This window comes from Bison bison, unplaced genomic scaffold (genome assembly GCF_000754665.1).
Source record: "Bison bison bison isolate TAMUID 2011002044 unplaced genomic scaffold, Bison_UMD1.0 scf7180017864336, whole genome shotgun sequence".
Taxonomy (NCBI): Eukaryota; Metazoa; Chordata; class Mammalia; order Artiodactyla; family Bovidae; genus Bison; species Bison bison.
The window spans coordinates 1,158,649-1,173,557 of NW_011494908.1; the positions used below are offsets into that span (position 1 = coordinate 1,158,649).

At 47.6% G+C, this 14,909-nt stretch overlaps 2 protein-coding genes across 5 annotated transcripts in view; one reads left to right on the top strand and one right to left on the bottom strand.

Annotated features, from left to right (window-relative positions):
• The window catches only part of ANGPT2 (angiopoietin 2), a 58,875-nt gene extending 55,940 nt beyond the window's left edge, over positions 1-2,935 (bottom strand). Inside the window, exon 1 of the mRNA XM_010854071.1 lies at positions 1,376-2,935. Within this exon, the coding sequence (XP_010852373.1) occupies positions 1,376-1,666 (291 nt within the window). The 5' untranslated portion in view covers positions 1,667-2,935. The remainder of the gene's footprint in view (positions 1-1,375) is intronic.
• MCPH1 (microcephalin 1) overlaps positions 1-14,909 on the top strand; it is a 240,396-nt gene that overhangs the window by 162,539 nt on the left and 62,948 nt on the right. The gene's annotated exons all lie outside the window — the stretch shown is intronic.

Genomic DNA, 14,909 nt, shown 5'->3' on the forward strand with positions numbered 1-14,909 from the left:
GGTTTTTTTTTTTTAAGCACCACAGGGAACTTCTTAAGAAAGAGAGTTTGCCCAGAAGGGATCATGCTCACAGACAGGACTAATGAGTCTCACATTACAGGGCAAGTCTTTCTGATACGTTTCTGTTGTTCTCTGTTTGATTTGAAGCGACCCCTCTTGTTACACTGAATGCAGTGCCGAGAGGGCTTTCATTCATCTCGGCTCAGGACCAAAGCAATAACGTGGTCATTTCCTCTCTGAAGGTAGGAAAGCTAATGAGAAACGCAGATTAGGAGCCAAGATCTATTCTGAGATTAAGATAAGGTGTCCTAACAGAAGGTTTACAGCAAAACGAAAGACTCGGGCAGAGTGTTGAATGGGGGAAAGCGGCTTGCTGTTAAAGTTCCCATCTGGCTTGAAACCGTAGTCCTGTGCTGTCCAAGTGCCGTGATGCGATGTCACTGTGATAGTCAGGGAGGAATCCATGTGTGCAGTTTGTCTGAGCTCCCTTTAGAATATACACAGCCCACAACAAGAAGAACTTCAGGGTGGTTTGGGGTTTGTATAGACAGCTTCACTTATGAAAATGATAGCTTGTGAAAGCAAAACTGAGCTTTCAGTATCCTGTCTGAGTCCAATTCTCTGTGAAAAGCCTGAAGCAGTGGGCTCGTGGGAGCCCCAAGAACTCGACCACCTTGTCACAGCGTCACTGCAGCCAGGTGCCCTGCACGCCCGCCCCGCGTGGGGTCACCTTCAGAGCCGCTGGAGGAACTGAAGGGGCTGCGCCACTAACTCCGCTGGCACGCTGGCAAAACTCACCCCCACCGACAGTTGACAAGCTCTCGGCATAAAACCCCCAAGGTTCTGAGAAATGGACGGTCTGCTTTATTTAATTTCCTCTCCTTTACCCAGAGCCCCGATCTATTTTAGTAAATAAATTCAGGAAATTGGTAAAGCACTTTACTCCATCCGTTATGTATCCGTAATTAACGCGATTGTCACGTTTTTCCTGGCTCCGGCGCTGTGTTGCTCACAGCTTCCCTCCCGCGCCTGCGGCCGGTTTATAAGGTCCCTGGTAATGGGTGTCACAGAGTTTAAACCACTGGCACAAACAACACAGCCCATATGTTGTGCCGAGAAGGGCACTTCCTCTGTTCATAAAGATTCCTGACCTTAGAGACGTCTCTCCACTGATCCCAGCACTGTCTCCCAGTAAACCGTGTCCCTGTTCAGCCCCGGCTCCTTTGCAGGGCAGCACAGGAGACAGCAAGTGGCCGTTCACTCAGAGGTGTCAGCCACCACCTGCCTTCTCTGGCCACCGCCTCCTTGCCCGCCCGCCGGGCTGGCGGTGAAACCTGAGCCGGCAACACCGTGCCCAGGAGCGGCGCCTCCTTACCTTCATGAGCCACTGTGTGTTGTTCTCCATGATGTTCTCCAGCACCTGCAGCCTCTGCACCGAGTCGTCGTAGTCAAGGGGCGCGTCCCTCTGCACGGCGTTAGGCACGTAGGCGCTGGAGGGCGAGCGGCAGTGGTCCGTCTCCGGCAGGAGGAACGTGTAGCTACAGGCTCCGTGCTGAACCTGATACTGTTTCTTCCCAGCGGCGATGTCCATGCCCTTCCGAGAGCCGCTGTGGGCTGTGGCTACGGCCAGATCACAGCTCAGAGTCAAGAAAACAAGCTGCCACATTCTTTCTGTCTGTCGGTAATAAACCACCCGCTCAGCAAACTTCCAGGCGCATGAGAGTCCCGGCGCTAAGCTGCCCTCTCAGACGCGGGGCTCGGGGGCAGAGGCTCAAGGTCCATCAAGGGAAGGCTCCTGTTCCCTCCTTTCCCAGCCTTGGTCTCTGCTGCCGTCTCCTCTCTGGCCTTGCAGCAGACTGTCAGATCACAGTGGGGAGAAGAGCCCTGCTCCCCGTGAGGGCTGCATTCGCCTTCCAGACCCGCGTTAGCGCTGCTTTGTCTCTCTTCCCCAGATTCTGCAGTGTCAGGGTCCGAATCAATCACTTTCCTTTCCTTATATGATAAGTTGATAAGAGCAGGCAGACATGTGCAGCCGGCGGCTCCGCCCTCCCGGCTTGCCCGTTATCTTCCTGTAGGGGGGTCACCAGCCAGGCCACAGGAAAAATCCGGGCTTGATGTGTACTGTCCAACCGGGACTATATGCTGCAGAAGCCCTCTGGGAAAAACCGATCAGTTACAGGACCCCTGGGTATTTCAGAGGCACCACCCTAATTGACTGTTTCCTAGAGAGAGCCTGTAGGTCTCCTGTGTCTGAAACTGATTTCACAGTGCGAAGCTGGTAAATATCTGGGGCAATAGCTTTAAAGTACAATGAAAGTTCCTGTTTTTTCCTTTAGGAATAAAAATACTGCAAATATGTCAGGACTTCGGTTTATTTTTGTTATTACAAACAAAGAGGAAGAAGTCTCGCTCTTGTAAACTCTGTGCCTTTTCATAGGGAAAATAGTTTCGTTGGTATTACTTGATTTTTGAACCATTTAGCCAAGTATGCTAAACTTTCATCTTAAAACAGCTGGATAGGAACATCACGCTTTATTCAATTTGTGTTAGGAAAGTCAGTTTCTGAGCACTGACATTTCATCTTTTAAGCAAAATATCCACTCCAGTACTTAACGTAAACTTAATATATAACTAGCCTGATTAATTGTCCACTAAATTAGAATCCATAGAAAAATCAGAATTTAAGAGGGAGTTGAGAGTGGCATATATAAACTTCTCCTTTATTAGGTCAGAATTTGCTCAAATCCTATCATTTGGTAACATTATCCAGGATCAGTCGAATCAGTCCCACTCAGTGCTGGACTCCGGCAAATCACTTCTTTTTAATTAACCCCAAAGTCCTTGTCTGCCAGATTCAAGGGCTGCGTTAACTCCCAAGGTTTTTCTGTTTCAATTCTGTGGCTCCATAAATCCTCCAGGGTACTCCCTTCAGTAGCTAAAACTTAACGTTTTGGGGTTGACAGTATGCTCACTCACCAGCCAGTGTGCGTGGTGGGGGTCGGGGGCGGGGGTGGGGGGCGATGTGGAGCCTCTCTGAGGGTCTGTTCATGCCCAAGGGCACGAGATTCCTCCCAGGCAGCAGTGGCCAGTTCAGCACTGACCCAGTGGACCTCGTCCACCTGTAAAGCCAGTGTCCATGTAATCATGCAAGACCAGATTTCAGGGGATTTTATGCTTTTAATTCTTGGACAACTGAGGTTTACAGAGTGAATTGTTAGACCTGATTAGACCTTTAAAGACATCCCTCCTGTGCATGGGCTGGCCCCCAGCTTACCTCCAGAGCAGAGGTTCTTAACCCAGAGTCTACAGACAGAACTCGTGGGGTCCACAGACTTTGACAGGAAAAGATGTCTTTCTTTTTTGCCAAAATTTAACTGAAATACAACCTTTCTTTTAGCTTTGAGTAGGTCACAAACAACAGTTGTCAGTGTCTCTGGCTTTCTCACGAATAGCAATTACAGATATTTTTATTACGATATCTCAAGCTGTTACTTGCACTCAGCACGGCATTGTCACTTAATCCACCCCCGGCGTCCTGTTATTGAATGTTTGGATAAAACAGCTCGTGTCATTTTTCTAAGAAGCGGTTTGTAGATGCCCCCAGATTCTCAAAGGGCTTGATGGCTCAGGAAGCTAGAACTTGATTTTGTTGCAAAGTTTCCACGAAGGGGACAAACTAAAGATACACTTATTCAGACTACTAACTGCAGAGGGACACGTGTAGGATTTGAAGACGGAACTTGTGTTAGAACCCTGAGTCTCTGAGATCTGCAGCAAATGCTTAACTCCTCTAAGCCTCAGTTTCCCTACTGCAAAATAGGATGGTCCTTTCTCAGCAGCACTTTTAGAGTTAAAATGATACGAAATAATGCATGTAACTCAGAAATATTACTTTCCTTCTCCAGCACTTCCCATTAAATTTTCCACTGTCAAATGTTGTCACTGTGTTATTCTCTGGCTGACCATGATGAAGCAGAAACACGGGGAGCACTTTTTTCATCCAAATTGCTCCCCCATTTGAAAGTGTATATTATAAGGTAATAATGTCGCACATGTGGTTTCCAAGATCATCTGTCTGCTTCTCAGGCAAACAGGGTGGTTTAAAAAGAAGCCACAGGAAGAGCCGGCACCACAAGTAGTCCCTTTCTGCTGGGTGCTGGGGAGCATGATGGCGTGTCGGATGTAGAGAAGCAGAGAAAGTGAGGCAGGGAGACCCCGGCCCTGGGACGTGGAGAGAACATCCAGGAGGAGCACGTGTTACCTCCAGGGCACCGGTTCTGCTGCTGGTGGGAGGGGGTGCTCCCTTGTCCAGGCCCTCTGGCCCGGGCGTTCAGCGAGCAGCTCCCTGTAGGTACGCAGAAGTTCTTCCCTGAGGCTTGGAGAGGAGTAGGGGTTGGCAGACGTGCCCTGTAAAGTGTCCGGAAGTAAGTATTTCAGGTTCCTGGGCCACACGGGCTCCGTCACAGCTGCTCAACTCTGCCGTCGTAGCGTAGAAGCCGTAAAGAGAAAACCCTTGAGGATGGGAGGTGGCTGTGTGCCAACGAAGCATTATTCATTGACACTGAAATTTGAACTTATCATAATTTCCACGTCATGAAATATTCTCTGGGTTTTTTCAGTCTTTTAAAAATGCAGGAACCATTCTTAGCTCACTGGCCGTTCCACAGGGACCACAGGCCCTGGTCTGCTGGCTGGAGGGGGTTACGGGGGGGTGTGACACGGTCTCCAGGCCTCTCTGTCTGCAGGCAGTGTAAGAGGGAACCTCAGGGAGCTTTCTGTGCCTCAGAGCAGCGCCCGTTCTCCCAAGGATGAGAACCGTGAGACAGGCCAGGGGAAAGGGCTCATTGAAGGGACGGGAACATTCGACCAAAAAGAAAGTGCCGCTTGGAAGCTGGATCTAAACTCCAAGAGGGAAGAGGCCCTGGGAGAACTGCCCCAGCGTGAAAGCAGAGCAGCGCTTTCTGCGTTCAGGGCTGGATGATGGGCTGAATGTTGTACCGTGAGGAAGTGGGGGAAGACGGGCGCGTCCACCACGGCCAGCGCGGGAGCAGCAGCTGGAGACCCCAGAGGGACCAGCAGGGCCGAGCGGGAGCTCCCTGGGTGTGTCAGGCGGGAAGACCCCGCCCTGGGTGCAGACTCACCCCCAGCACACGTTTGTCTCCTAAGCACCGAGCAGCGGCAGCAGTGGCTACTTGCACCCCAGCCTGGGGATGGAGGCTGGATGCAGCCTTGACTGCTTCTCAGAGCTGTTCAGTTTCAAAGAGAATCTTGAGTTTCCGTCAATGACTTGCTGACAGGTTCGCTAAAGGCAGATGGGGCTATAAAACGAGAAATATTATTACAGCCTTCCCAAAAGCTGCCTTCCTGCCCAGCCAATTTTTTTTTTTTTTTGTCCTAACAGTTCTGCTGAACAGCTGTGTGTGGTGCTATTTATTTTCTTAATAATGTTTGTTTTCTCCCCTGTACTGTATGTCATCAGCTGAAATTCCAGAGGCTCCCATTTATTCGCTGTAGCGCTGTCTCAGGTTCCCCTTTTGCACTTTGCCATCAGGGAGTGAACCCTCATTTGATGGCACCAGCAGGACCACATGGCCGTCTTCCCTGGTAGAGAGGAGCGCTGCGGAGCTCTGACGAGGGCACCTCTGCTCCAGGCCGCCCTGTGGAGCAGACGTGCCGGATGCGTGGGAAAAGCCTGGTCGTGGCTCCAGAAACGTAGGTCCAGAGCCGATGTGGGACTCGCTTCTGTCAGATCTGGGATCTGATTGACCCCAACCTTCCCAGGACCACCCGTGAGGTGCCGGATTGCTGGTTCTGGAAGCCAGAAGCCAAGAAACGGTGCCAGCTCGAACTCAGTGCAGTGCAGGGCAGCCCCCAAGGCGTGAATCACCAGACAGGGTTTCAGGGAAACCTGCGTGACTTCTGCTCTTTCCAGGGAGCCTGTTTAATACTCATATCTAACGGGTTAGTTATACTCCTGGACTAAGGAGGGACAGAAGTGGATCAGCTGTTGCGGGGGCTTAGGGGGGTGGTCATTGCCATCTGAGCAGCAAGCGTTTGTGGCAAGTGTCCACTCCAAAAGCCCGTGGCTAATGAGGAGCAATGAGAAACCACGCAGACGCACTCGGGGGCACATTGATCTCCCATGCCAACTGATGTCTCGTGCCAGTGTCTTTCCATCGCATCTGGGCAGACCCCCAGAGTCAATCTTGCACCCGCTGGTCACCGTCATGCAGCGAAGTGGCCGTCACCGTGGCACCAGTGTCCGCAGGCCTCGGTGGCTGGGCCGGCATGGGCTTAGTTTTTCAAAAGTGCTGTGCTGGTGTGAGAGGTCCTCCAGGTGCTGAAATACCCCTGCTAGGTGACGCTGAGGACACTCTTGGCTCTCAGCTGTTCACAGACAGCGGGCTCCTCAGGACCCCAGGGCGTGGGGGCCTCTCACCCACCTCCCTCTCCCACCTCCCTCTGTCCTGGCCTTTTTAAAACCAGTTAAATCGGCCAACGTGTTTACAGCTTAGTGTGCAGCGTACAGGGGAAGCCATTAGGAAGTTCACTGGACATCAAATTGTTACAAGAGAAAAAGTTACTCTTACCATTATTGTTTTTCCCCAAATTGTATGCAACAGTGAATGAGAGCTGAAGAAGCCACAGGGAAAAAGGAAAGAAAGGGCAAGAAGAGGGGAAGGGAAAAAGAAAAGACAGAAAGTGAGTATTTTGGCTTCTGGAAGCAGGCCCCCTCCTGGTGAGTCACAGAAGAGCTGTCTCCACTCCGTCTCGTCCATGGAACAGACCTGAAGGGGCTCGCCTGGGGTCCAGAGCTGCCTTGCAGAAGCCGTGGGCGGCCCCTCCCTGGAGGCACTGGCCAAGTTGAGCCAGTGTTAGAGCCGAGATGGCAGGCTGAGGGGGACAGTCCCCAGCCGCAGGGTCTGAGGACGGTAGCAAGGAGAAAGCCTCTTAAAGTTAGAAAGACAGAGGAAAGAGAAGACCTGTAGATGCCAGTACACACACGTGGCGCTGTGGGAGGCCGACCTTGCCCCTGTGACAGACCTGCAAACCGAGGCTTGGCGGGGCAAGGCGACAGGCCTCCACCAGCCCCGCGCACCTCAGGGCCTTTCCTTTACACTCATGGATTTAAGTGGAAGTTAAAGCAGTGCGTTTGTTTCTTGATTTTTTTAGTATCTGTTTGTTTCCTTTTGGCTGCCATGGCATGCGGAGTCTTAGCATAGCAAGTGGGATCTTTGCTCCCTCCCAGGGGAAGTACCCACGACCCCGCGCTGGAAGTGCAGAGTCTTAACCATTGGACAGCCAGGAAGTCCAAAGCCATGACTTTTTTTTAATCCTGATTTTAACATGGCAAAGCTCAGCCACCCTTGGAGAATCTCCATGTCACACCTGTCACCTCTGTGCTGCACAGACAGCACACCCCAGAGACGTAAACCCGTTCCACTGATGGACCCACCTTCTGTGGCCTTTGGTCACCCGAGCAGGGGCAGCCGGTCACGGACGGGGCCACCGCGTGCCCACCTGGACGTGGGGGCTGTCTGCTCACAGGTGCACAGAGCAATGCAGACTCAACCCGGTTGTTCTCACGAGGGTGGACTCTGCAGAGGTCCAGCCTCTCGTCTGCCTACATCGGTTACGCTGTCTGTGTCCGTCCTTGCCATCTTTCCAATTTTCTGGTGTTAACTTTTTTTTTTTTTTTCTCCTTTCTTTGCCTCTTTAATTTCATGCCCTCTTGCTGGCTGGAAGAGGGTGATGTACCTTTGAGAACACGTACAATTTCTGAAACGAAGTACGCTGCCCAGTTTAGCACGATTTTCTGTCCTAGCTGTAATTAAACATACATAGCATTTGCCATAAAAGAGCTGGCCCGTTCCATATAGGGGAAAGCTAAGTGGCAGCTACTTAGAATCAGGTACTGGCTCCATCAAATTCACCTTTGCAGAAGATGAGGAAATGTATATTTTGTTAAAATAAGCGTCTGCCTGCCAGAGGAGGAAAGAAAGCCTTTGCCAGATGTGTTTTCAGGCAGTTTCCTTTCCTGGGAAATAGCCATTTCCCCTGCATGCCCCTCATGTTTTCATTCTCCGAGCAGATAGACTTAAGTGCCGGGCGTTAAAGGGCAGAGGCCTTTAACGCCCTTATCTGAGACGATGATCTTCCTTCTCGCAGCTGTGTGACTTCTGTTTGACAGGGAGCTGTAGGCATCTGTGTGTCAGAAGGTTAGCACTGGTGGAAGGATCAGAGTTAATACTGAGAAAAATCTTTTTCATTCTTATTTAGGTTATTGGTTGTCATTCTTATTTAAGTTAGTTCAGTCAAAGAGGTACCAAATCCTCACTCATTCTAACTTATCTGAGTGTTTACTGTGACATTATGTCTGAAAGACTTTTAGAGAAGACAGTTTCTGGGGTTTTTTTGGTTGTTTTTTTTTTAAGGAAACTTAAAAGGTTCCTGAATCTTTGACAGTTTTGTACTGCCATGAACCAGCTGAGCATCAATTCAAGACAGTTTGCTTTGTAAAGCCACATTGTATATAATATGGAACCTGGAGGACTGAAAAGAAAAAGCTTTTTATTTACTAGAAACTTGGGAAATATCCAAGTAACTATTTTTCTAAGATTTCATGATGAATTCCCTGAATTTTTAGGAATATGTTAGTTTATGTAATTCTCCTGTTACATGAAGTTATCTCAAATGCTGTTTGATTTTTAAATATTTTCATCCTCCAATATTTTTGTTTTATCTTTCCATCAAAAAAAAGTGCCTAAAAGGTCAAGATACAAGTCATAACTTTAAAAAGGCAGTGGATGAAATTCTGAAACAATAGATGAGTGCATTAGCCTGATAATATTTCTGCCAGTAATTCTGTGTCCTGTTTTCTGCCCGTATGTAGAAAAAAAAAAAGGCTAAACATTCTCTTTCAGTGGATTGATGTCAATGATTACTGTTTTGCTTATGACCAATGAAAAGTCAATAAAATCTTTCCTTTGACTAACACTGTTGTTAGAGTGTTTTGAAGTGGGCTTCAAAACAGAAAAGATTTTGAAGTGGGGTTATGAGCTGTAATTTTATACTAAATGTTCCTAAATTCATTTCAGCAAAGCTATTGAGAAGTCAGATCCTGTTGCCTGTGAAAAATGTGTCTAGTCTCTCTGTCATAACCATTCTACTGAAAAACTGTCCAAATTCCTCTCAGAATGAGTTTTCTCTTGAGAGTGGCCTAATGCCATCTAGATAAATCTCTGTTTAATCTAAATTTATAAATTTTTTATCTTAATTATTGAGAAACCTTTTAAAATAAGAAAGATAAAAATGTCATGTGTGTTATTTCCACAAAGATATATTATCTTTCTTGGTTATAGGTTAGCATAAATAAAATTGCTTATGTCAAAGAAGTAAAAAAAAATAATAATGATAAAAGCACGTGATCCACTTTTGGTATTCCTGTCTGTCTAACTGACATGATATTAAAAAATCTTCCTGTGGGAAATTAGGCTTGATTATGGAGTTACATGTACTAAAAGTCATTTTTGAAGAATTATATATAGTTTTTGAAGAATTATAAGTATAATAAATAGTTATGCATAAAAGGAAATGATGTTTGCATCCAAGTGTATAAAAATACTCCATGCCATTCCTGTTCCTTCAGGAATCTAAGTACGGGGTCTGCCAGTGATTTATGTCCTTCCTGATAATCTCATGTGTATATGCCCTACTTTTTCTCTTAATCCCATCTCAAGCAATGTCTTTTGTACTCCATTAATAATGAACTGTACTTCCCAAAGTGTTCCATTTTAAGGAAAGGGCCTAAATTCAAAGAAAGACTGATACAAAAGAAAAAATTAAAGGAAGTAAGTTGTACAAAGCCTGTGAAGAGAGGACATTTATAGCAGTATTAAGATACCTAGTTCCTGGCATCTGTTTCCCTCAAGAGAAAAAAAAAAATCTCAACAATAGTTTCTGAAAGCCTTAAAACGATCCTAGTAGAATATTTACAGGAAAAAATATATTATTGACTGACCTATCCCCAAAATCTTGATGTGTGTTTCAGGGACATTGTTAGTTTATAGGTCGAAAAGTCTTGCTTGTCTGCACTAAAAATTAAAGCAAAACAAAAATCTGCTGTGGATCATACCTATAGGAAAATGCTGCTTGTAATACTCACCTGCTCCCTCTGCTGGCCTGATAACAGGGAGCAGACAAAACTCTCCGTGTTCTCATTAAAACATTAAGAGAAATCACACGCAATTTAGAACCTAAAGCAGGAGCAACTATTACACTACCCGGAAAGCTTTCATTATAATTTTAGTGCAAAAGGATACCACAACAGATGTTAGACACCTTCAGTGTAGACACACACACGCAGTGAAAAATGCTTTCAAGCATTTGTTTAGCACATACAGAGCCAGAATCTATTTCTCTCGTCATCGGATGATCTGGTTGCTACCCAAGTGAGTGAAGCCACGCGATTGTAACAGTAGAAAAGGGAGAGGTCTTTGCTGTCCAGCTCCATAAAGGACAAGTTTAGAGACCTGATCTTGCTATTAGCAAGTTTGTTAGAGTCTTATGAGATAGACCCACTACTTTGTACATGGCATAAATCTTAATAGTGTGGGTTTTTCTAGATAAAAGCAAATAGCTGAGTAGCCTCCGTTCATCTTGACCCTTGATGGTCCAGTAGTGCCTGTTCTGTGGATTTCTGCTCTGGAAGAGACTGATAACGATAGTAAATAAAGAACTCCAGTCTGGTCAGTAAACAGGTAGTCCAGAGTGTCATGGAGATGTTACAAGTGATTGAAGTAAAAATCTGCAAGATATGGTTTAGTCGGCATGGTGCAAGTAAAAAGTGAAAGTGAAAGTAGCTCAGTTGTGTCCAACTCTTTATGACTCCATGGACTACACAGTCGGTGGAATTCTCCAGGCCAGAATTCTGGAGTCAGTAGCCTTTCCCTTTTCCAGGGGATCTTCCCAACCCAGGGATCTGACTCTGGTCTCCCACATGGCATGCAGATTCTTTACCAGGTGAGCCACTAGGGAAGCCCAAGAATGCTGGAGTGGGTAGCCTATCCCTTCTCCAGCAGATCTTCCTGACCCAGGAATTGAATACCAGTCGACATGGTAACATTTTATAAAAATGTCATTGCTTTGAGGGTCTTTGTTATGATTGAATTGTATCCCCTAAGCATTCATCCCCTGACGTTCCAACTCCCAGTCCGTCTGGGTCCGGCCTCATTTAAAAAACGAATCATCAGAAATGTAATTAGATAAAATGGGTCACACCAGAGCAGGGTGAGGACTGATCCAAATGATTGGTGACCTTATGATAAGGGGAAGTATGGAAGCAGACTTATGCACAGGGAGAACACCCTGTGAAGATGCAGGCAGAGGTCAGGGGGAAGTTTCTGCCACCAGGGACCCCCAAAGGTTGCTGACAACCCCCAGAAGCTGAAGAGAGCCTTGCTCACATTCTCCCTCCAAGCCTTCAGAAGGAACTGGTCCTGCAGACACTCTGAGCTTGGGCTTCCAGCCTCCAGACCCATAAGAGAACAGATTTTGGTTGTTTAAGCCACTCAGTTTGTGGTTCTTAGTTACAGCTTCCCTGGTGCTGTTTAGTCCTTAAGTCATGTCTGACTCTTTTGTGACCCCATGAATTTTAGCCCACCATGCTCCTCTCTCCGTGGAATTTCCCAGGCAAGAGTACTGGAGTGGGTTTGCCATTCCCTTCTCCAAAGGATCTTCCCAGCCCAGAGATCAAACCCCAGTCTCCTGCACTGCAGACAAATTCTTTATCATCTGAGCCACCAGGGAAGCCTCCCAAATAATTAAATAATAGTTTTTTAAAATGTTGCTGTCTTGCAGCCCCAACCAAACACTGTGACTCTTTGGTGGTTGTGCTTTCTATTTAAGACTGGAAAAGTCCAGATAGCTCAGATATTTTTAGGTGGTATGTATTAGTCATGTCTGATTCTTTGGAACCCTCTGGACTGCAGCTCTCTAGGCTCCTCTGTACATGGGATTTCCCAGTCAAGAATTCTGGAGTGGGTAGCCATCCCCTTCTCCAGGGGATCTTCTGACCCAGGGATCGAACCCGGGTCTCCCACGTTGCAGGCAGAGTCTTTACCGTCTGAGCCACCAGGGAAGCCCATTAAGGTGGTGATAACCATGCAAAGCTTCATTTTGCTGCAGTAAAACTCTCTCTTAGAAATCCCAGGCCTCTTTAATTGCATCTGCCCTGTGTAAGACTCCTCCTTCCTGGAGGCCCAGCTCCAGTGCCACTTCCTTTAGGCCTCCTCCCTCGTGTCTGCAGGGAGACTGCCAGACGCCACCCTCACGGAGACCCCTCATCTATCCCCACTGGTGGAGGTGCAGTGAGACTTCTTGACGAAGGGACGATGGTTCATTATTCCCACTTGAGCTCATCAAGGCCTGAGGCCATGCCTCCTTAGGTCGCCGCTACCGTCTGTTTCCAGATGACATCTGGGCATCCACCCCAACCTGCTCAAAGACAATGGCTTATAAAGATGCAGGCTGGGTGATGTCACTCGGGGCTCCCCTCCTGCAGATTCTCTGTCTCAGTCACATGCTGTGACGGGCCCCCTTCCCTGACGAGCCGAGGTCCTGTCAGCCGATCCCACCCTGGACCCGTTGCAAGATTCTCCCATTCATACTGCCCTCCTACTGTATGGAGGTGGCCCAGGAGCTGGCAGGTTGTTGCAAGTCCTTGGTCTTTTCTAAGTAGTTGGATGCCTTTTCCTCAGACTATCTGCAGTATTTGTGCCGTAGCTGCTGTATTTGCAAGCTTCTGTTCTTTAGCTTTTTGGGTTTGGGGGGCGTTTTTTGGCTCTGTTCGGTCTTCCTTGCTGCACAGGCTTTTGCCATTAGAATTGCAGTGAGGAGATTTCTTGTGCTGACTTCTCTTGTTGTGGAGCGCAGGCTCTAGCGCTTGGGCTCAGTAGTTGTGGCTCATGGGCTTAGTTGCCCCACAGCAAGTGGAATCTTCCCAGACCAGGGATTGAACCAGCGTGCCCTGCATTGCAAGGCATATTCCTAATCCTTGGACCAGCAAGGCTTCTGTTCTTCAGCCTGAAGGTCCTGCTAGGGTTTTTCATCGGGCCTCTCTCCTGTCACCTCATTTTCTCTGGAGCCTGTTGCATTTGAATGAAGCTGAGTAGCTCAGAGCAAAAGGGCCTCCCCCCGCCCCCGCCCCGATGCAGAAGATACTGGAGACACAGGTTCGATCCCTGGGTCAGGAAGATCCCCTGGAGTAGGAAATGGCAATCCACTCCAGTATTCTTGCCTGGGAAATCCCATGGACGGAGGAGCCTGGCGGGCTACAGTCCATGGGTCACAAAGAATCGGACAGGACTGAGCACGAACACACCAAAATCTGAAATGTAGGTAAACAGTTCCAAATTGAATTAAATTATCAAATGCACAGCCACTGATAACAGTTAAACGACACCAGTAAGCACACCCACAGATTCTGAATACACAGAGCATGACTGAGTGTCTCATAAACATGCTTGAACTTACATCTAAAAGACAGTGCTGTCCTTCAGAATAATTTTTGAAACAATGTATGCTTACCTTGCTGCCCTGGTTCAAAACATGTCTAGAGCTTCTTTTCAACAGCTGCTATAGAATAGCTGCTTAGCGTCCTGTTAGTCACTCAGTTGTGTCCAACCCTTTGCTACCCCATGGACTGTAGCCCACCAGGCTCCTCTGTCCATGGGGATTCTCCAGGCAAGAATACTGGAGTGGGTTGCTATTCCCTTCTCCAAGAATAGCTGTTTCAGTTCAGTTCAGTTCAGTCACTCGTGTCATGTCCGACTCTTTTCGACCCCATGAATCGCAGCACTCCAGGCCTCCTTGTCCATCACCAACTCCTGGAGTTCACTCAGACTCACATCCATTGAGTCAGTGATGCCATCCAGCCATGTCGTCCCCTTCTCTTCCTGCCCCCAATCCTTCCCAGCATCAGAGTCTTTTCCAATGAGTCAACTCTTCACATGAAGTGGCCAAAGTACTGGAGTTTCAGCTTTAGCATCATTCCTTCCAAAGAAATCCCAGGGCTGATCTCCTTCAGAATGGACTGGTTGGATCTCCTTGCAGTCTGAGGGACTCTCAGGAGTCTTCTCCAACACCACAGTTCAAAAGCATCAATTCTTCGGCGCTCAGCCTTCTTCACAGTCCAACTCTCACATCCATACATGACCACTGGTAAAACCATAGCCTTGACTGGACGGACCTTTGTTGGCAAAGTAATGTCTCTGCTTTTGAATATGCTATCTAGGTTGGTCATAACTTTTCTTCCAAGGAGTAAGCGTCTTTTAATTTCATGGCTTCAGTCACCATCTACAGTGATTTTGGAGCCCAAAAAAATAAAGTCTGACACTGTTTCCACTGTTTCCCCATATATTTCCCATGAAGTGATGGGACCAGATGCCATGATCTTCATTTTCTGAATGTTGAGCTTTAAGCCAACTTTTTCACTCTCCTCTTTCATTTTCATCAAGAGGCTTTTGAGTTCCTTTTCACTTTCTGCCGTAAGGGTGGTGTCATCTGCATATCTGAGGTTATTGATATTTCTCCCTGCAATCTTGATTCCAGCTTGTGCTTCTTCCAGTCCAGCGTTTCTCATGATGTACTGAATAGCTGTTTGCTGCTGCCGCTGCCAAGTCACTTCAGTCGTGTCCGACTCTGTGTGACCCCGTAGACGGCAACCCACCAGGCTCCCCCGTCCGTGGGATTCTCCAGGCAAGAACACTGGAGTGGGTTGCCATTTCCTTCTCCAATGCATGAAAGTGAAAGTGAAGTCGCTCAGTCGTGTCCGACTCCTAGCGAATAGCTGTTTAGTAGGTGACTAAAAACATAATAATATTGTCAATCCTATCGGTTTTCAGTGTTTT